Source organism: Phalacrocorax aristotelis, chromosome 3, assembly GCF_949628215.1.
Source record: "Phalacrocorax aristotelis chromosome 3, bGulAri2.1, whole genome shotgun sequence".
In the NCBI taxonomy this organism is placed as follows: Eukaryota; Metazoa; Chordata; class Aves; order Suliformes; family Phalacrocoracidae; genus Phalacrocorax; species Phalacrocorax aristotelis.
The window spans coordinates 116,408,323-116,430,884 of record NC_134278.1 but is presented as its reverse complement, the minus strand read 5'-3'; the positions used below and the strand labels follow the sequence as shown (position 1 = coordinate 116,430,884).

The 22,562-nt window shown below is 39.8% G+C and overlaps 1 protein-coding gene across 8 annotated transcripts in view; it reads left to right on the top strand.

The window, feature by feature from the left end:
• RASGRP3 (RAS guanyl releasing protein 3) overlaps positions 1–22,562 on the top strand; it is a 66,271-nt gene that overhangs the window by 17,412 nt on the left and 26,297 nt on the right. For 3 of the 8 annotated variants that reach the window (XM_075089259.1, XM_075089252.1, XM_075089254.1), the window contains exons 2-6: positions 16,761–16,948; positions 18,478–18,572; positions 19,223–19,293; positions 20,460–20,591; positions 21,894–22,041. In XM_075089259.1, the coding sequence (XP_074945360.1) occupies positions 16,879–16,948; positions 18,478–18,572; positions 19,223–19,293; positions 20,460–20,591; positions 21,894–22,041 (516 nt within the window). In that variant the 5' untranslated portion in view covers positions 16,761–16,878. Of the gene's footprint in view, positions 1–7,026; positions 7,100–16,760; positions 16,949–18,477; positions 18,581–19,222; positions 19,294–20,459; positions 20,592–21,893; positions 22,042–22,562 lie in introns of those variants that run through there. The other 5 variants (XM_075089256.1, XM_075089258.1, XM_075089257.1 and 2 more) reach the window with 4 other exon arrangements.

The window sequence follows — 22,562 nt, the reverse complement described above, 5'->3', positions numbered from 1 at the left end:
TCTTTTTCTTCAGAATTGTAGGAAGCCTTCGTTTTGGGTAAGACTATGCCACAGGGTGCTTGTTTCCAGACACTGTATTTTATGTTTGTGATTAATATTCTCTGTTAAGGAAACTGCCTGGTCAGATGAAAAGTTCTGTTGAAGGACCCTGTCTCTGAATCTAAGTTAAACCCCAAATCCACCAGAAAATAGACAGGAACTCAGACTGTTCCTGCTGTACCATTTTCTTCCCTATCTCTGGCCCAACCACTGTGCCAGGGTTGGTGCAGAAGATTGATGTAAAGCCATATGGTTCTGCATCAGATGGATTACAAGCCTGCTATATGTGCCTCTTGTGCAACTGATTTTATTCTCAGGCATCCCTGGGAATTAGCTGTAGTATGAACGGGAACTAGTGATGATTGCATAGTGAAAATTAGATAACTCCATTGTTGAGCTCATCTTCAGGTAATGCACTGTCACAGCAGTCACTGTATTGTCTCAAAGAAATGTGGTGAGGAGAGCTCAGTTTTATGCTTTGTACTATTGATTATTAAGGTCCTTTACAGTAAAGGAAAGTAACCCAACATTTGGATCTACGAAATTTAGGGTAAACAACCCAGCTTTATTTAAAGCTTCCAGCTATCATTACTTATTTATCTTAGTTTGAATGAAATTCAAGACTCATGACTAGACTTTTAAGTCCTCTGTCCACAAAATAAAGAAAACTTGATCAACATTGCAAGATTCTCAGTTGTTTCAATCCTTATCACCAACCCATTTTGCTAGGGATACCTACTGTTAAAAACAGTGTATTTTGAGAAATGAGAGTATTGCAGTCTTCAGGCTCTCCTCACTTTATGCCTTTTCTGATTAATTCCAACTGCAACATCCGCTAGTGCAGCACCAGTCATGGGACACCATTGGGGCACACACGGATTTTGTGCTTGAGCAGAAGACACAACCTCTGTACGCCAACTCTTTTATATTATTTTATAATATCCTGATCTCATGAAAACACGTGCTCAGCTTTTTAAGTGTAGCCCCCTGATATGTTCATGTAAGTCAAGGCAGTTCTGCATAGGCATGAAGTACATGAATTAAATTTCAGCATGCTTTGCTTGGGGAAGTGCTCAGCCCTTGCATTTACCATTGAAGCATCACCAGAAAGTCCAATACCTAACAGAAATTGTTCATCCTGGAATTCTTTTTACTGCATTGTAGAGGCTATCCAGTAACAGTATGACCATTGCTGTCCCTCCGCAGAAGCTCAGGACATACTCATATCACTGAGAGCCTTGTAAGTTTCCTGTTAAATCCTTTTCCTTTACACTGAGGAAGTGATCAGGGCAGCCTTACAGTTCTCTGAATGGGCATATTTCTGCTCTATAACAAAACATCAAGCTGAAGAGTAACCACAGTTTTGCCAGCCCGTCTCTCTAGTTGAAAACGCCGTTATACACAGGAGCCACTCCCAGGATGTTCCTGAAGAAAGAGAGGAAACTGCTTTTAAAAATACTGAAGGGGTACTTGTGTGATTTTCTTTTTTTCCTTAGCTGTCCGGGCCTGGCTACAGAACATTTTTATAGGTGCTCTAAAAAACATGCACAGAATATTTTCTGTTATCATATTTGTGGTTTAATCACTTTTCACTGCTAAATTGATAGACATGTTTTCACATTGGTCCTTTCTTTTAAGTCAGGAATGGCAATGTCTTATAACCGAGTGTTTGAACAAAAAAAGCTGAAGCAAATTGTCCGGTCTTCTGATTTTTGCCGTTCATTGCTTTTCTCTGCACTTTCTTCTATTCAGAGTAAATAGCCAGTGCAGTAGTACTTTTTCATTAATAGGTTTGCTGATTGGTGTAACATATCTAAAAACCACCTGACCACCAGATTAGAGGCGTTGGGACAGGGGAGAACTTTTCTTTTGTAATGAGGGTGAAAGAATATCAGCTACAAGTACTGGCTATATCAAGAAAGCACATTTGGTGAGTCAAGTTCAGATACAAAGACTAATCCTGCAAATACGTAGGTATTTGCTGAGCTGAACTCATGAGTGGTCCCATCAGAAAGTTCACCTTACCTTTAAGTGTGTATGGAGTGAGGATCAAAGTGTGGGCATGTGGAAATACCCACACGGCTGACGTTTACAGCTCAGCAGAAAATACAATTACCCCTGAGAATTACTCTGGTTGTTTTGGTGGCCATCTGCTCTCTCACTTCTCTGAATATCTGCTGCCCTTGCTGCAGTGTCCTCTGACCACATTCAAATAGGTTAAATTGTTTGACTGTCTCTACACTGTACTCTCCCACCTGTGATTTATGCATATTCTCTTTACTAACGAACTGGAGTTTCTCAAGGCAAGAGGAGAAGGCTTCCACATCTCAAGAACCTGCCAGGCATAATAATCTGTGCAAAGTTAATGAAACCTGAGCTATTCTTGTTCAGATATTTTATATATTCAGTTCCTGCAACAGAAAATAACCATATCATCTTAAATCAACACAAATTTAATATTAATGATTGAGCAGTATGTCTGCTTTGGACTACCACAAAAGTCATACCAAGCTTAATGTACCAGTAGCTAATATATATTGATATTCCATGTTACGTATACCGATACATTTCCACATACAACTCCTTTCGCTACTGTTAAAACTATCTCTCTTTTCAACCCTACTGTGGAAACAGATGTTCTACTCAGAACAGCAGTGAGCTTGGGTGAGAGAGTCCGGAGTGCAGGAAGTGTGTGCAGGAACAGGATCTCAGATTAACAAGGATTTTCCATTCCTTTTGAAGTATATTTTGCTCCCTATGCCTGAAACAGGTTGATGGTTTTCAGTGTAGAAATCAGTCTTAGAGGTTAGTATTTAAGTGGGTCATATGTGAAATGGTCAAATAGATTGAACGTGACTTATAGTGGGTATACTTGCACACTTGCTAAACATGTTGATGAGGCTGCCTTTGACACATGACCCAAGGTCGCATATAGTCTTTGTCATGGTGCTGTATTCTTTTTCATATTCTTTAAAAAAATGTTACATTCCTCTGCTTAAACTCTGGTCTCACCAAATTGAATTTCCTTAATCTGAAATAGCATTATTACAGATAGGCTTCCATTCATAACCCGCAATCCATTTAGGTCCACTCAATCCATAATCTTGGTGCTGGTTCACATGGCATGCATTGGTAAATTCTGTTTGTTTTGCAGCAACCCAGTGTTTGAACACAGAGCTTGTTTGGAAATTTATGGTGTTACTAGTGGGAAGTAAAATAAAACAGTTTATGCAAATGTGTAAGTAATTACCAGTGGGGCAAATTACATCAGAATATCTTTGCTGAAATAGGGCTTTAGTCAACTTACTCCCTGAATATATAGTGATTTTTGTCATCCAAATCAGAATACCCATGACATTCCAGCATCACACTGTTCATGAAATAGCTTCCTTAAAAGACTAATAATAATCTCCTCTGCTAAAGATGTCTTGCCTACTTTAACTTGCTTACTCATGCTCTGCTTTACCAAATTCATGAACACATACTTCCTGGAACAGCTGCCACCCTTCCTAAAATTCCTGGTTTCCAGGCCCTGCCCTAATGACTGTCCATATATTTTTATCTTAACGAGGCATTGGGGCAGGAACTAGAATTCCCCTTTTTTCCCCTCTTCTCGAGGGAGTTTTCTTCCCCTGAAATTATACAGTCATGTTCTTGCTTGCTTTCTCCTTGCAGCCCAAAGAAGCTTCATTATTTCATTTTTATATGAAATTTCATTGATGTTCTGGGGCTGGTAAATCTACCCTGTAGTCTCAGCCAAGACAGTGGGAGATTTACAATCCTTCCACTAATGGGAAGAGTTGATCCTGTATCTCTCACAGCTTTAAGGGATGTTCAGAGGTCTCAGATAAAGAACTTGGGCATCACACTACACACATCTAGTATGGGAATGATGTAGTAAGTGTGACCAGAGGATGCTTATCACAGGCAAGGCAGAGGAGTTTCTGGTATACAGATCCCAAAAGGATTTAGGACTGCTCTAGGCAGGGAGCTGCTTCATGTTGCTGACTCTGATAGGCTTCTAGAAGCCCACAGTTGGGCATTTGGGGACTTTAATACTGAGAATGCAGGAAGAGGCTAAAATCTCTAGGCAGTCACCTTCTAGGGTGAGACGTGAGAAATGAGAGACCAGGCTGAGAATCACACTGCTGGAATCAGGCCCTGGAAGTGAAAGGGAGCCAGGATTTCGGTACTTAATCCTTCTTTTGGATCTAGTTCTCAGCTCACATTGCAGAACCAAAATAAGAGAGGTGGTTTTCAGATTAATATATCCTAAGTAAAGGCTCTTCTGCAATTTGCTTCATGTCTGTGTTTTGAAATCTGTTCCTTTTGGATTCTTGCACTGATTTAACTATATTGATTCAGAAATTGTTGTAAATTACGGCTTGGACATAGTTATCTGGTATACTAGTGCTTATAGAAATTTAATTCATTCCTGTAAATAAGCTTGAAAAGGTGTGAGCTGTTTTGAAAACCTGACTGCAATAGCAGTCATTCAGTGGTGAATACTGGGGGAGGGTACGAGTGAGTCTCATATGGTGCATGGTGAATACAACTTTCTAAGCCTCTATCTCAGCTTCTAAATTAATATCTTCCTAACACCTTCCACCCTTTAATTTCCTCTCCTTACCTGACTACTTTTTTCACTTCATATCAGCTTTACCACATAGCCACAGGATTTTTTTTTTTAATCATTATTAGAGTTAAGAAGACACTGCAAGAAATTCTGATAAGCTCCTTAAATTTGATAAATATATGCTGAGGAGGAAATAGTTATGAGTTTCCTCTATAAATACAAAGCAAACAAGCTTGGATTAATAAGTGTCTTCCAAGTTACTCATGAGAGAAGTGGGTATTTGGGATGGCCTGAACCAGCCACTGCAAAGGTGTTATATGACCAATTAACTGAAGGGATTTTACCCACACAGCCAAGGATATACTTGGTGGAGTATGTGATTCTCAACTGTTACAGCTACAGCAACTGCTCTTGTTGCTTTTCAAATAATGGTGAATCTTTGGCATAGCATCTCTACAAAATAGGCATTTGGGGATTTTCTACAGATCTTACTGTTTTAGGCAGAAAACACAGGTTTCACTACAAATTACATGAAGTTTAGAGAATTACAAAATTGTATCTTAAGACATGAGCACTGCAAGCTTAACCAATGGGTTTTGGTAAGGTTCATTTCTCTGAAGTCCTGTTGTCCTGTTCTGTGGTTGCAAAGTAGGATGTTTGTGTAGCTGCAATCTTGTGTTAAATATTCTTTCATACAATAAATATTTAACTACCAAAGTAATATTAGCAAATTAAAGATCCAAGTTACTTGTTTAATGTATTACTTATTCAGGCAGGAGCTGTAAGATGGTTTTCCTCTTTTTCTTTGAGATAGACGTTTTTGACACTGATCCTTCCCTTTTCTCTAATTGTCTTGCTGTTCTATTTCTATATATAGCACCTTCTTCAGATGAGTTGGTGTTTGTGTTTCAAGTCTTTTGATGAGAAATTTCTGTGTTGCCATTACTCTCTTTTTAAAGAAGGCATTTAACTTGTTGGCTGCAAACTGTCTTATCGTTGGGAAGGTACGTGGTTATTAATGAAACTCACTCTGTTCCAAAAGCTTGGATGTAGGAATCAACTGTGGTGACACTGTTCTTGTCTTCTGTACTCTGTAGACTTCTTCTTGTATCATAAACAGTTTTAGAGGTTTACTGTGTATCTTCATGTGATTGTACTAACCAATGTGTGTTTCTTAATAGACTGTTTAGTAAGGAAACAAAGTTTAGTCAGCTGACTGATGGTTGCTTTGTTACCTCTGAAAAAAGTACAAAATCTGGTCAGACACGCTAGAAAGAGCAAATAATCTCTTCCCTGCTCTTCTCCGTTGGAGGCTTACTATTTTAAAAACCTCTAAACTGGCTAAAGAAATACTGTATGCCTGTGTTTAAAATACTCCATCCACATCATTAAGAAATCCAAAGACTGCCATTGTTTCACCCATCTTCCCTAGGGAAACTCATAGAAAATAACGAGATGTAAGGAACTGTTTGTGTATTTTGATGTCCAGCATCTGTTGACAGAATTTTGCAAAGAGATGCTGGATCTCTCCTGACCTCCAGGCTGTGTTTCTACTCTACCAGCTTTTTGCACACCAGCTTGCCTGTGAGTTTTGGGTCATTGGTGACTTCTGCAGATGCAAAACCATAGCACTGCACAAGGCAGGCATCCCTGATCCACGTGAGTGTGCAGTTGACGGCAATTTGCACGAGCTCCTAGGATCACACAGCAGGTCTGTCCAGTGGCATGTGTGTCTGTCAGTGTTTTCTAGCATATCATTTTGATTTGCATTCCCTCTTTAAAGAGCGACTGCTTCCAGGTGAATGGGAAGCTGCCACCAGGGAGTGAGAAGGATTACTGACCATTAGCAAGTGCTCTGGTCTCTCTCCTTGTCTGGGACCTATTAGGACATCTGTGGGGAAATAACAGTTACATGTGAACCATTTTCTACATTCATCAAAGGGAAAATGAAGGATGATTCCATTAGAAATGCACCATAACAGCCAAATGAGCAAACGGAGCCAAAGTTCTGTCCTGCCTCTCTGTCCTTTTAACTCCATCTTAGACAGCCAGCTTCCCATTACTTAAGTCTCTAAAAGCCTCTTCCTGCCTTTATTGTTTTGTCAGTTGCTGCCTTCAATTTATTGCACTGATAAGTATCTCCCAGGCTGTAAATGTGTGGTCAAGATATTTCTGAAGCTGATCCATGTTTTGATGTAGTCACAGGAGGAAAGGTCAGCAGCAAAACTGCTCTCTACACGAGGAGGCCACTCCTTACACCAGGATAGGTATAGGTTGTGAATTCATGGGGAGAGATGTGAGGTAATGTATGTGATAACAGGGCTAAAGAGGAAAAATAAACATGCACTTAATCTCTGCTCTTCACAAGGTGATACCTTTGCTTTTATTAGATGTAAAGTAACTGGAGTTGTTCATCAGCTAGGAGAATGCAGGAAAACAGAGTGAGAAATGAGATACGGACATCGATGCTGGCAATGATAGCAGGTAGGTGGGAGGTGATGAAGTCGCCCTTCACTGGTATCTGTGATTTCAGATAATCATCTTGTCTTCTCTTGATACAGTGTAGCCACAGAGATGGGAAAAAGGGAAGAGGGAATGTGTTTTAACATGTTGCTTTCTGGGGCACTGGTCTATAATCTCTGCTTTTTGGGTGACCAGCACAAGCCTGTAGAGCTTGACATGCTTGAGAAGCTCTGTGTCTGTAATTCCTGTGGCATCATTATAATGTGTGGTGCAGATTTTTGCAATGTGGCTGTCTGCCAGTATGGGCCTAGAAAGTATTATGCCATGAGCAGTTAGTCTACAGTGGCAAATAGCTGAAAATTACAGAATTGTGTGGGGTGAAAAAGCTCCTTCCAAGAGAAAGTAAATTTGGAAGCCATAGGTTTATCAGACAAGAACTTTAATACAAAAAGTACTGAATTTAAATATGAGTTAGAGCCTCTTATGGTTCCTCTTTGCCTAAAAATTGATTGAAACTGAAAGTAGTGTTGACTCTTAAGACTGTGGTAAGTCTTGGAAGATTTAACAGCTTCAAAAAAGACACTACCCAGGGACTATACTACTATAGAATAATTTTGGCTTAGTTAAAAATGAGAAAAAATAAGCTTTGTGGGGGAAAATGTAACTCTCCAAGCTGAACATATCAGAAGACCTAGGTAAATAGGGCAGAAAATGTCTTAGTAAGCTAATTAATAAATCAATGTGAATTTTCTACCTTGGATTTGAAAGAATATAGCTGGCAATGGTAAATAATAAAAAATATTAAAATATTTTGTAACAGATATATAATACTAAATATACTTGTCTGTCAGAACTGAGGGGTTGATTGTTTCCCCATATGTGTTTTAAAATAACTAAAAAAAAAAATCGTTTTCCTTGGGCTGGTCCAGTCTTATTAAAGGCATGTAACAGTGTAACCAGTCAAGAATATATGCTGATTATGTGTTTTTTTCCCCTGACTTGACCTATGTGACTAAGTTAATAAATCAGGTTTATTAATGAAAGACTGTAAAGAGCTATATGCAAGTCTGTGAATAGTAAAGTTAATTGCCAAGAGTTCCACTGAAGGCTTACAGGCAGTAGTATAACTTGTAACAGGTATTGACAGTGTATTGATTCAGTTTCTGAAAAAAAGTTTGAGCTAGAGTATGTGAATTCTTATTGCTGTTTGCTGTCCTTTCCCGATGGGTTGTATATTGGTGCTGGAGAACTCTAACATGACTGAAGGGCAAAGATTCCCAGAAAAGCTGCATCCCCTGGCACCATACACCTTAATCAAATGTCTGATATTTCTCAATTTATTTTTGCTTTACTGGGAATAGCAAAACAATTTTTCTGACAAATCTACTGAGAAGGGTAGCTGAAAGTTTTCCTCTTTTTGAAGACAAACTAAAGTCTTCCTTTGAACCTGATGTGTTCTGGGCAATTGTACTACCTTGACTCATGGAGTGGAAGTAAGATGTCATCATCACCGTGCATGGAATAATTCAAGGGTGTATGTTCAGATTTTACTTCCATTATTAGCTGGAGGAAAAAAATACAGAGGTTGATGGGACAAAGCTGAAGTATAGTAGATAACCAGTTCCATAAAATGTTAGAATTGCAATTGAGAATGAAACCTTTGTTGTTTTTACAAATCCAGTTATCAAGTTATCCATTATTTTAGGGGGGTTATAAATGAGGAAACCTGGGGTTTTTTTCTGTTGTCTCAGAAATCATGTTGATTATATATCCCAGAAAGATATAGGAATGCTAAACAAAATGCTGTCTAAGCAGCTGAGGCCTTGATCAAGTGACTTTCTGATTACTGAAAGTATTTGGTTGCGTGACTGTCCATTAGCATTCCTCATGATTTCTGTAAGCTTCTCTTTCACGTTAGGTCAGCATATATTGTAGCCCATATGCTAATTTATGAACTTCTACATGGCATTATGTAGCTCTGAACTAATAGTTTGGTAGTGCATCTGAGTGGATCCATATATTCATTGGGTTTCCTACCTATGGTCCTATTTATTTAACCTCTGTTCCTATAGAATAGTAGATGTCTAGGCCCCAGAATTGTTTATAATATCCTTCTGTGTTATTTGGGTGATCTGTGAGGACCTGAAAGTAAATATTTAGTCCAGTGGACTCGTCTTTCAAAATAAAGCGTAATGAAATAAATTTTGACAATTTGTAGCTTGCATACTTTTGTGCTAAGGTGACAACTGCTCATCCCTTAGAGGCTATGCTGGATGTAAATATCAATGTTTTGGCAGCAGGGGGATTGCAGTCATGGCCTCTAGGGGAGGAGGCCAGGGGCTGCCCTCTGCCAGACACAGCTGCTTCCAGCTGTCTTTGCAAGGGACCCATCACAGGCCACTGATGAGCCCATCAGCCAAATTGGTAGCACCTCTGTGAAAACACAGAATCATAGAATGGTTTGGGTTGGAAGGGACTTTTAGAGGTCATCTAGTCCAACCCCCCTGCAATGAGCAGGGACATCTTCAACTCGATCAGAGCCCCATCCAAAATGTGTTTAAGAAAAGGCTTAAGGAAATGCTTTCCCATTAAATTCCTGTCTTAATTTCCCATTAAGAAAATGCCAAGATGGAGGGAACACAGAGAGAAAACAGGAATGGAGAGGCAGAGGGAACAACAGAGAGAATAACAAAGTGAGAGGACTAGGAGGTGCTCTGTGGTGGAGCAAGTACTCCCCTAAAGGGACTGTGGCCCATGGATAAGCCCATGCCAGAGCAGGTACATCTTTGAAGGGACTGTGGCCCATAGAGGACGCATGCTGGCACATAGGACAAGGGTGAGAAGGAAGGATCAGCAGAGAGAATCTGCTGTGCACTGACCCTGACCTTCTGCACTGCTCGTTGCCTCACTAAAGGGACTGCAGCTTTAACAAGGGGGAAGGAGAGGTGTCTTGAGTGAAGCTGAGTCTGAAAAAGTGGGAGAAAAGGTGTTGTAATGTTTGTCTTCTTTGTCTTCCAATACCCAAATTAGTAATTAAATATTCATATTAATTGGCAATTAAATAAGTTAAGTTCCCCAAATTGAGATTGTTTAGCCCATGACAGTAACTAGTCAGTGATTTTCCCTTCTTTATTTTGACCCATGACTTTTCTTGCTCCTGTTCCTCCTATTTTGTTACCTGTTGCACTGTGAGGGGTGGGGAGCGAACAAGTGGCTGTGTGGGTGCTTGACTGCTAGCTGGGGCCAACCCCCCACAGAGAGTACACTGGTTTGAGGTAGGTGAATGAAATGGAGTAGGTGAAACTTTATTGCGTAGAGTCTGTAGAGCTCTGGAGTCACTAACATCCCCTCTGCAGTGTCTCTTGTTGCTATGAGGTTTCTCTTTAGCGGCCCATCAGCAGTGTACACTTAGCCATCCCCATGTCCTCTCGCTTTTGAGACACAGACATCCCACTCTGTTTAGTGTCTTTTGAAGTTCTCCTTTGATCCAGAAAAAGAGTGAATCAAAGTAAGAGGGTGCAGGCAGTTCTTGTGGTTTATTGTGTAACTACTGTCTGAAGGTGTGTAGCAAAGGTGAATGAGTACTCGTGAGTCACATTGGATGAGCCCAAGACTCTCATATTTAATTTTCTTTCCTCCCCTACTCCCAGCAAGGCTTGTATCTTGCATTCATGGAGCAGCACCACAATCTCTCCCTTGTTCTGTGTCCCCACTCTACATGACAAACATCATCAGTAAGCCAGATGTGCCATCCTGCAGCCAGCTGCATGTGATGGTTGAGGTCATGGGCTGGGACAGAAGCGGTGGCATTAGGCTGCCTGACAGCCTAGCATAACTGCCTTTTCCTGCCTAGCACAGCTTCAGCACATCAGATGCTGGAGAAACCTGACCACATATGTCACTTGCTCAGAGTTTTCTAGAAATGAGCCGTTGTGTACTGTAATAAATAAACTGGTGCTGACCACCCACAAGAAATATTTAACTGCTTGGAGGCAAAAAAACTTCAGAAACCATACATTAGGCAATCTAGGACCTCTGTTGACCTGAGCCTAAAGAGACATCTTGATTGCACCTGTGTAGGCAAAGGTGCAGCCATTATGTGTCCCAGCTGGGATTTTTATTATGGTAATTACACTAATGTGCATGGAGACTAATCACAAGAAAGAGCCTCGTTATGAGAGCCTCCGCTACATCTACAGGGTAGCAGATGAACTCTGTCCTGAAGACCTTGCCCTGGACATGAGCAAGACAGGATAAAGGACAAAGGTGTAGCAAGGGAAGTTACCCTTAAACCTTCTCATGAGAGACTCGATTTCTTCTTGGCTTCTTTTTCTGCATAATGCTACTGATTTGATTTCCTTGTTTAGCTGCTCACATTTAGCACTCTTTCTCCAGCAGCCAGGTGGAAGCTGTTTAATGCAAACATTAAGTGATGTGTTTTGTAGGCTTGGGGGGGGGAGGAGGAGAGGAGAGGAAATCTGACTTACTTAAACCCCCAAGAATGTCCCAATCTTGTAAAGAATATGAGTCTCCTGTGTGTAGGCTTCTACAAAGTTTATGGATAAACTGAGACCCATAGAGGTGCCTCTGTGTCAAAGTTGAACTTTTTGCATGTGGCTCTATTTATTGTCCCTAAGTAGAAGGAAAATAACCCACTTTTAATTAATGAGGAAAATGCTACATGTATGTTTACTTTGGCTTGGCTAAAAAGCTGTTTCAATTTCATATAGCTAAATAAATATTATTCTGTATGTCAAATTTAAGCCTGTTTAAACCTGACTTATTGGTTTAGCTTGCACCTGTAGCCAATATAATGTGCTTGAAATCCATATGAAAGTACCCACACAGGGATTTGTGCTGGCTTGACATTTTAATATTAGTTAAACTGCCATAACTTGTAGGTGTGGACCTCCCCTTAGTAGCCTCCAGCAGTAAAAGTGATGTCTTTTGGTTTTACTAACAACGGTAGCCAACATTTAAAACTTGACTGCATGCTGCCCACTCTCTTCACACCATTTGGTGCTTTTGCATAAGACCACAAGTCTGCTGGCAGGGTATCCTGTTTCTTTTAAAAACTAATGTATTACACCCAGCCACATCTGTCTCAAGAGCTCACAGCATACACATTTGTTTTAAATACATCTATCACAGAATCACAGAGTGGTAGGGGTTGGAAGGGACCTCTGGAGATCATCTTGTCCAACCCCCTACTTAAGCAGGGACACCTAGAGCAGGGGCACAGGAACGCATCCAAGCGGGTTTTGAATGTCTCCAGAGAAGGAGACTCCACAGCCTCTCTGGGCAGCCTGTTCCACTGCTCTGGCACCCTCACAGGAAAGAAGTTTTTTCTCATATTGAGGTGGATCTTCCCATGTTCCAACTTGTGCCCATTGCCCCTTGTCCTGTCGTTGGGCACTATTGAAAGGAGTCCAGTCCCATCATCCTGACACCGACCCTTTAGATATTTATAGGTATTTATGAAATCCCACCTCAGTCTTCTCTTCTATCAAGACAGTCCACAATAGTGCCATCTCAAGACTTCCAAAATGTTGAACACAAAATGCCACAAGAGCGCTAAGGAAAGCCATCTGCTCAAAGTAACTATCTGTGTGCATGTGGCAGTCGGGGTGACAACAAGACTTGGAAGGGAATCTATGTTTTGTAATTCAGTCCCTCATGAACCTCTAACCTCTGGGCACATCACTGCAGAGGTTTCTGTTTTCCCCCCAAGTAGGAAGTGTGCATCCTTTAATGGTCATTTTTCATTAAATGACATGCCTGATACCTTGAATTGGTTCATAGGAATGTTATGGTTGTGTCTATGACGTAATTGAAGGGGGTCCTTTAGACAAAGCTATAGGCTTTGAGGGGGTGCTAAGGTCTGTATTGATCGTATTCCTACCCTTCCACTATCCCTGACTATTGCCCCGATATCCCTTCCCAGCCTGTGGCAGGTTACCAGCAAGACTTGCAGTGGAGTCTGTAGTTTCAAGTGGCCTGATTAAGAAATAAAGAAGGGTAGCTGTGTGCCACCTGTGTCTTAATAGGCTCTGTTAGCTACAGTAAAATGGATTTGTAATTCCATTATAAGGCAAAAATTTATTGTTTTAGTTTCACTATAGTATGCAATCATTCACTAACTATGTGATCTCATTGCATGAGCTCTGTTTTTCTTATCCAGCTTTCCTGAATCCTCCTGAAACGGCTGGATGGCAGTGAGATGTTTCAGAGTTTTGTTGGGAAGCACTTGGGGGCAGAGATTCTCTAGGTTATCTTTATTTGGAGGTCCAACTGCATCTTTGGCAATCAATTTTTCATTGGTAACCACTTATTTCTAAAGGTTTTAATTCTTTACATGTAGAAAAGCTCTGCTATGATTTTTTCTTTTTGTGCTTCTCTTGCATTGAACCATTGACTATCCGAATATAATTTAATTTATGCAGATAAAATTTATAGTTGTATTTTACTCGTGCATCTCTCGAGGTGCTGGTGTGGTTGGATACCATTGTGGCATGACATAGACAAGATGTTTATCATTCTAGTAGAACAGCAGTGCTTAATCACACAAATAATGATGTAATCATTGTGGTTGTTGGAGTCTGCTGTTGAGATGTGATATCAGATTTTGGCTCAGCTGGGGATATGTGGCTTAGCCCAGTCAGACAGTTCTTTCTCTGGTGGAAATGTTTTATACTTCTTTTAGAAGCATTATGAGGATAACACACTTTAGTGGTCACATAGGCTGTGGGGGGTTGGGGGTCGTAGTGTAACATCAGGATCTAGATATCTACTAGTTAAGTAGTTGCATATAATTAAAAAAAGTCCTCCAATTTCACACAGCACATTACTTGTTATTTACTATATGGCTGCCTTTATACTGTTGCCAACAGATGATGGACATGATACTGTCCTATGCTATTTATTATGGAGGATGATAATACTAACAAAACTGAAAAGCCAGATCAAATCTCTGCCCCTCCTACATTTCAGCCTCAGCAATTTTCAAGGGATAGGCAGAAAATACAATAGCTTTTCTCAATTCTATTTTCTGAAGAGTTGACTAAAAATATTTTGAAATAGCTAATGTCATTTTTTATTTTTCTTCTCCTGAAAAATACCCTAAGTCAGATGAAGTTGGAAGAGCTAGATAGCTGGCTCTGTGAAAAATCAAGCCAGTAATTTAAGCACTTAGAGAAGGATTTTGGGATAGTCAAAAAGGACAAACATGCCCAAAGTCAGATTTTAGCAAAATATAGCTACCAAACTGCAAAGCTGTGATCTTGAAAAACACTGCTCAGCTGCTGGCTAACTCTGAAAGCAAGTAAACCAAGCAAATGCTCTATTAACTTTTTTTCACATTAAATACATAAACAGTCTTGGGAAGAAAGACTGAACCTAGGGTAGCCCTGGCTTATGTGTGGCATGACCAGCAGGTTAGAGAGCCCTGTATTCTCCCTCTGGTCCACTTCAGACAACTTTGGTTTTTGCATGATGGCCCAGCTCTAGCAGGAAGGGCTGCCCAACCTAGCCCCACAGCTAACTGTTGGGGTGCCTTCTGCTACAATGCCAAGCGTGGGTTCAAAGCCAAGGACCACTGTATACCGACCTTCCCCTTTTTCTTAGGTGAGTGCTCTGGCTGCTTACTGTTGTGTAAAAGCAGTAGCTTTTTCCCAATTTGTTGCAAGTAGGAGCTCTGCGCCAATTCCTGGAAAAACAGACGTGTTCCTTCAAGAGGGAGTTCTGCACCACCAAGGGGAAAGTGCTTTCTTCTGGCTATGAGGAAGGCACGGGTGGGGCAGGACTGAATGCTTGTACCTCTCTGCTTGTGTTTGCTGTTGGCTGACCTGAGCTGCATGTGTTCACTGACTTGCAGAAACTCCCTGCTCAGTGAGCTGTGCTTATTTCATCCAGGGTCCTACCCTCAGCTTCAGGGAAAAGTGTCTCATGTCTAAATCCTTTGTTGGATGGGACAAGAAAAAAATCTGGCTGTAGACACCCATTTAGGATTAATAGTATCTTTGGCTGAATGGTACATTTTGAAGGTCTTCCAAGCAAAACACCGCTGCATGCTTAGAGCAGCCTGAGCCCTGCAGGACTCTGAAGCTGAGTCTGTAGAGAATTATCCAGTGCAGGACAATTCCAGGTCTGGGATGCAATATACTGTGCTGCTAGAGGGTTCCTGACCAGTTTGTGGTCTCCTAAGTGGATTCAAGGTGCAGGTGGGAGTTAGCATAGGCCAGCAATGGGCAAGTTTCATGCACCAGCTCTGTTTGGGAGGCTGGGAGGCTTTACTGGCGTAGATACAGGCCAACCTCTGCTAGTTGGCGTCAGCACCTGGGAGCCAGTCTGCGCATGGTCAGTTCAGTAGTGCAGACCTAGTCTGAATGAGCAGCATTTTCTCCTTTTTCTGGGAAGTAGGAGTTGAGTCCAGATACATTGGCCCTGCCTTTTGCTGAGGAAGGAGCACGCGTGCCCACGCCGAGGCTGTGAGCTGGCTGGCTGAGGTGACACCAGCAGGGCCAGCAAAGCTGCAACTGCCTGGTGGCCCCTGAGTGGCTGGACCACGGTGATGTCTGCAGGGCTGCAGGGGCCTAGCTCAGAGCACTCTGTGCTCGTTGTAATAGTGGCACTTGGATCAGGGTGGGTTAGTAAAAAGGGTGCAGGATGCCAGTCCTACCAGGGTTGAATTTGCAGTTTGAGGTCTGTGATATGGTAGGTTTAAAAAATTTTATATTTGTGGGTGAATTAAAGCAGGTATATAGTTCATCAGTGTTTTGCATGAACAGCATTAAAAAGTCATGTTACGTGCAACAACTTCTGAAAATAAATTTCCCAAATTCCTGCATTGTTTAATTTCAAGGACTGTTTTAGCTCTACTCTTAGCTCTTTTCCTAGAAAAGTTGCTGGATGTACTTTGTTATTTTATGTCACATTTCGAACACTTGTTATGGCCAGGCAGTAGTGGGGCTTAGTCACAGATAAACAATAAAATACTGATTTTTTCCCTCCTTTAAATCTAACCTGTAAAATTATTTCTGAAAACTTGTAACAGAGTATCTTGTGCATTTTTCAGGTAAATAGATATTCAATAATTAAATGCATATTAGATGTATGGTACAATTCAGAAGCTTCTGTATGTGTTCAGCTTTCTTAGAATGTACAGCTACCATGGGAAGATTTATTTTAAAAAGCTGTAGGAACTAATCTTAAGGTTCTTTGAAAAATCACCTCCTAGTTTCATGTTTGCTATGAACTTCATTAAACATTTTATGCGGTCTGTGCTAATTAAGACCGTTAGGATTATCATGAGCCAGTAACGTTAGGAAAAAAAATGATTATGCTTAAAAACATGAAAGTAGGGCTATTAACAAAAAGTGACTTATCAAATGTAAATAAAATTACCCGAGCAAAATGTATATCATTGTACATGCATGCCTTCATTTACCACCTGGTTTCTATTTTATGACCCTTGCTATGGATTTATTCTGTGCTAGTGGACAAACAACTGGACAATGTTAAAAACACAGCTGGAATGTAGGGAAAGTTTATGTCAGTCTTTCATGTGTTCTGTATCGTGTGGGCAAAAAAAAGTTTATAGAAAAGATGCGTTGAACTGTAAACATTGCATCCTGATAAGTCTTCCATATAGTGATATAATTATGATTTCTTTTACTTTCTTCAGATTTTCCTTGAAGTCCAGCTAAGAATGCAACCAACAATAAAGTGAAAAAGCTTTACAGCTGAAGAAGTGTCCTACTTGGTGAAAATGTCTCTTATTTTTTGACAACGATTAAAGAACAATGGGGTCAAACACGCTTGGGAAGGCTGCAACATTAGATGAGCTTTTGAATGCTTGTATTGAAATGTTTGGTATGCTTTTTCAATATTTTACTTTGCTGTTCTTGAAATTAATCTTATAATATAACCCCTGTTGTTCTGTGGTTTAGCCAGTCTTTCCCTTGGCAAACAATGTTTTTGTTCTGTAAAATTTTCCGTGTTTCATTCTGGCCCAGAATCACATGGGCCAGAATTTTAATCACATACATACTGTATTAAATTTTCTTAATACAGATAATGCACAATGGTGAGTACAGAGGTTTGTAAAAACCTGGCCCTCACCAAAAGAACTGTTTAGTTGAATTATTAAGGAGTTATTTCTGGCATGGATCTTTGTCTTGAGTGGTTACACAGCTGCATTTCTGACCAGTCAATTTTTTTGAAAGGTTTTCCAAATCATCAAGCATTAATTGGCAAGAATATGACTTAAGGCTCATGTAATCTTTTTACTCTTATTAAAATGTGATCTACCAGGTTTGAGGGAAAGAAGTGATGAAATAGACCTTGATCCATAACACCATTAATCATGACATATGTCACATTGCAGCCAGATGAGTTCATGGGATGGGCTTAAATGCTTTGAAATGGAGCCTTAACTCACAAAGCTACATTTAGATTCTCTTGAAATGCAGGACAGCCTGTGACTGGAGTGAGATATTGATTTTTTTTCCCCTTGTGGAGAGAAATCAGTATCTAAAGGTGAGAGAGATTAAATAATTAAGGGGCAGATCTTGCTACTGAATGTAGTGCATCCCCATATATCCGTGTTTGTAGACATCTATCAAACTTGTTCTAAATAACTAATGAGAGGTAGCAGAGCCCATATACTTGTTGTCTGTTGGAAATCGTGCCTCTCTTCCTTGTATACACACTTTCTTGACAAGTGTAGTCCATGTGTAGTTCCTGTTTGATGCATGCGTATCAACCACTGTCTTTTAAAAGTCAAGACAGAAAATACTGTAAGATTGCAGATGTTGAGGAACACTGAAGGTCAGTCAGCATGCTAGGGAATAACTCCTTCTGTAGTTTCAGTGGCTATGTTGCAAAGGTGGAAGGATCTGTACAGCAGCTGGAGATGGGACCCTGGGCACGGATGTGAGGTGTTGCTTTGAAATATTTAATTCCTTGAGGCCCATCCCTTCTTTAACAATGTAATCGTTAGCATAAAACTATAAAGCTACAATAAATGTTGTAAGTAGTTGTACATAAATAATTTCCCTGCCCTTTTGGTGGACGAGTTTTGGATTCATTCCTCAGATTACTGGCAGTCTCTTTGGATTATTGGCAATCTCTTTGGATAACCTTTAGCATAGTGCTGTCCATACCCTGTTTTTTGAGCTATGGCCTATTATCTACACTGATTTTTTTTTTTTACCTACCACTACAATCTAGCAGGAGTTATCACTGAAGGAGCATTTGTGTTCTTTGTGTGTGTTTCCTACCTATTTGGTAGATAATGACCTCACATTTCCACTTCTGGTCCTGTCTCTGACTCCACTGGAGGTATAAAAATTCTCTCGTTCATGAAAAATGTGGTTAACTCCCTTGTTTCTCTTTTGCAGATGACAAAGGAAATCGGTGCTCCAGCCATTTGCCAAGAACCTTTCTTTTAATGCACCGGTGGTATCTGCCTTCCACAGAGCTGGCTGGCAAGCTTCTGTCCACATATCCTTTCAGGAAGACTTGCAAATTGAACATTACATCATCAAAAGCAGATTGTTTCTGTGAACTGCATGTAAAAATGTGTCAATTAATTAGTGACAAACAAGCTTTAGGGATGAGATTTTTTTCAACCTAAAAGGCGGAAGTCTGTGAGCTTCTTTCTGCTATGAATTGTGGACTTTATCCATATGTACAATTTTGCTGAGGCATACTTTGAATTAACTTTGAATAAGTGAAAATATATTGCCAAGATAAATTTTCAAACATGTAATGACCAGCTGGCCTTGGACTAGTATGAGCTTTCAGTGGTAGCTAAGCACCTACATGTCATTTATACCTCTTAAAGTCTTCAATAATCAGAAGTACTATCATATTTGGTTAACCAGAGCTGGCAAGAAACTATTCAGCAGAATATTCAGAATAGTATAATAGAGGCATTTTTGTTAGGGCAAAAAACAAACTGGCAGCCAGGAAATGGTCTGTGTCCCCTAAGATGCTGTGAAAGTGAATGAAATATCAGAGCATACTATGGTTATCTCTAGAAGAAAAGTTTGATACTGTTTTTTATTCAGCTGGTCTAGTGTCAAAGTCTTCTGTGGATAAAAACAGTATTACTGTTCCAAGGTATACAATGCTTTCTTTAACTATCTTACATATAGAGATGCCCATGGGGAGAACTGCAATGAATTTAGATTGAAAATCTGCTATTTCATGAGGTAAGCATGCTTCTGGTCCTCTAGCATTTTGGTTTTACACTTCTGTGAATGGTACCAATGTAATTTCTTTTTGTAAAGATTAAAACTAAACCATGGAAATATAAAGCTTTTGTTTTTATTTTTTTTACTTGATCTCTAGTCTATAGTGAAGAGTGAATTTCTGTGCTTTGAAATCCATGGTTTACATTGAGCCATCCAGCCTTAAGACACCTAACTGTTTTGATGTAAAAAGCTGATTGAAAACTTGTGCTATGATTTACGTAGTGCTTGAGTGTGACATGTCTCAGAGTGAGACTAGTTCAATGCCACACAGAGGAGAAAGACATTTCGCTTCAAGATGTAATCTAATGCGTTAGAGGAAGATTGTCTCTGGGCAGTCAGCTTCAGTCTACACAATCCCTACATAGTTTATGATGACAGGAGATTGTTAGTGATGCCAAAGCTATTATGGGTTGAGTATGTTCTGATCCTTGCACTGATCCCTGTTTCTATCAGAAAGCTTTCATGTGTTAGGCTGTGCTTGTGTAGGAGCATCTCTCTGTAAAAGGGAAAGCAGGAGTTTTTAAGATAACATGATATAACCCCCTTCCCTCAAACAAATGCCTTTTCTTTCTTCCTCTGGACTGTTATATCACAGTGAATAAAGGTAGAGAGGTATTGAAAGCAGGACTGATAAAGCCTTTTCCATACCCCTTAAACAGCAGAAGAGACATCTCATTTACATGGTTATCGTGGTAGAACTGCTACTCAGATTCACATTTTCATTTTCATTGAAAAATCTTTTCTGAGCAGATAAAGTTTCTCACTTAGGAGATAAGTGCAAGTGTGATTTGGCTGCCCTGAGAGCACGAGTCAGAACACATGTGTGTGCCTTTTGCAAGTGTCACCTGAGGCATCATTTTAATTTCACATTTCAATAGAATGCTGCTGTGTTGTGCTGTGGTGAGTTAACCAAAGGAAATTATGATAAAGTGGCTTCTGCCACTTCAGTGTCACCGAAAATCACAGCAGCAACAAGCTGGAGGAGTCCACCCTCTTTGCCCAAAAGCCACTGGGTCTGAAATATTTATAAGTCCTATTGAATAAAATGTGAGTATATACATGCAGATACTGAATGTTACACCTGAATACCTGGGCATCTCTGAACCGCTGTCTGTGGATTTCAGATACTGGATTTTGGAATTTCCTGCAGAGTTTAACTTGGATCTTGGGCTGATTCGTTTGACTGAAGAGTTTCGAGAAGTAGCCAGCCAGCTCGGATATGAGGATCACATCCATCTCATTGATATCTCCAGCATGTAAGCATGTTATGAGCTTCAACATCTTTTTCTCTGTCTCTGTAACAGCAGAATTCTAGTTCTGTGCAAAATCTAAAAATATTAAGAGCCATCTTGATCTCAAAAAAGCAGAAAAGCAGTTACAAAAAGGTTATATTTTCTTCTAAATTTGAAGTTACTAGGAATTTGGAATTCTAGTTGTAGTGTCACAGTAAAAAGAAGATTCTTATCTGTATGTAAGTTTTTAATATAAACAGGAAAGAAATAATTTTCCTGAAAAAGCTAGTGCCAATTAAGTGATTAATATTACTTTTTTCCTATAATTTTTCGTACAGAATGACAAGCACTGCAGTGACTGGCATGTTGTGTTAATCTTGTATTTTCTCAGGGAAGCTTTTTTGTTCTGTCATCAGTAACCTCTTAATTTTTTCTAATGGTTTTCTGTGTACTTCTTTTCTATGATTTAACTGGATAATCTTTAGCATTTATTTTTGTAGTTTTATTACATCAAAATGATTACACTACTATTTCTTTGACATGCTGAAATGAAAGTTACCTTTTAAACATCACAGACAGGCTCTTGTATCTCACCTGATATTGTAGATTTTCTTTTAAAATATGACATAGGCATAATGATTGTTCCTTATTTAAAAATGGCATAATAACCTGGAAGGACAGCACTACTAATCTCAATGAAGGTTGCAAGACTTCGTGCAAGAATAGTACTAGTGAAATCACATTAATATTGCCTCTTAAAATCTTCATTTTAAAATATTGTTAGCAACCTCCTTCTGCTCTCTGAAGTGCTTTTACTGTATATGGGTAGGAATTATTCCATTGCTTGCAAGCAAATTATTTCCCTTGTTGCCCACCCACTTCGTACTGTTTTGTTAGCAGTTTGACTGACTGTTTCTGTTGTTCTGTTATTTCATGGACCTGTGGTCTTACAGAGTAAAAATTAATCCTTGATGTTATTCAAGTCTTTTTTTTATTTTGTATCAGAATTTGGTGTGACCTGTTCTTCTTGTATTTACAAAGCATTTTTTAATTATGGCTTCCTGTATCATAGACAAAAGTACATTGTCTTTTCATTCTGATAGAAAACTCCTATTATTTATGATTTTCAGTAGTGCCTCCAAAACTCTTATCTTCTGTTATGTACCTGAATGGGTCTTACTCCGAGTGTTTGTCATGTGCTGGATGACACAGGTCAGAAAGTTCATGGTCTGTCTCCTGGTAATTTTATACTATGTGTGCAAACTGTGGGCTACACTTACATATACCCAAACAGAACTGAGAATTATACCTATTTTTCTGTTGCAGTCCTTCCTATGACTGGATGAGAAGAGTTACACAGAGGAAGAGGATTTCCAAGAAAGGAAAAGCCTGCCTGCTGTTTGACCATCTGGAGCCCATTGAGCTAGCTGAACATCTCACTTTTCTGGAACATAAATCTTTTAGGAGAATTTCAGTAAGAAACCTACAACTTTGTCACCTGCAATTATGAGCCTCTCCTTAAAGAGTGTTCAGATGGTTTAACATTTATGACTTTTTTCCCTTGACATTTCTATGTTACTACAAAGGGTAGTAAAATTTTATAATCCTTCATATGGTGTACATAGCCAAGGCTGCACCAGCTCTTCCTTAGTCTTTTTCATGACTGATCCTTTCTGGGCAAAAATTAGTGCTAAAAGCTACTGCAGCCATGTGTTGCAGCAATTGATTAAACTAATATTATTGTTCAAAATCTTCAGGGTTTTTTTTTCCCCTCAAATAGTTAGTTACTTTTCACAAAATGTCAGACTCTTTGCAATGAATAATTTTTGAAGACACTGAAATATATATAGTCCTTCTGTAGTCTCTGGTTACTCCCAACTGCTTCCTCAGAAACTGTCCTTTCATTTGCCAACTTAGGATCAGAACGTAATTCAGGTTGGAAGGGATCTCAGGAGGCCTCTAGGCCAAGCTCCTGCCCAAAGCAGGGTCAGCTCT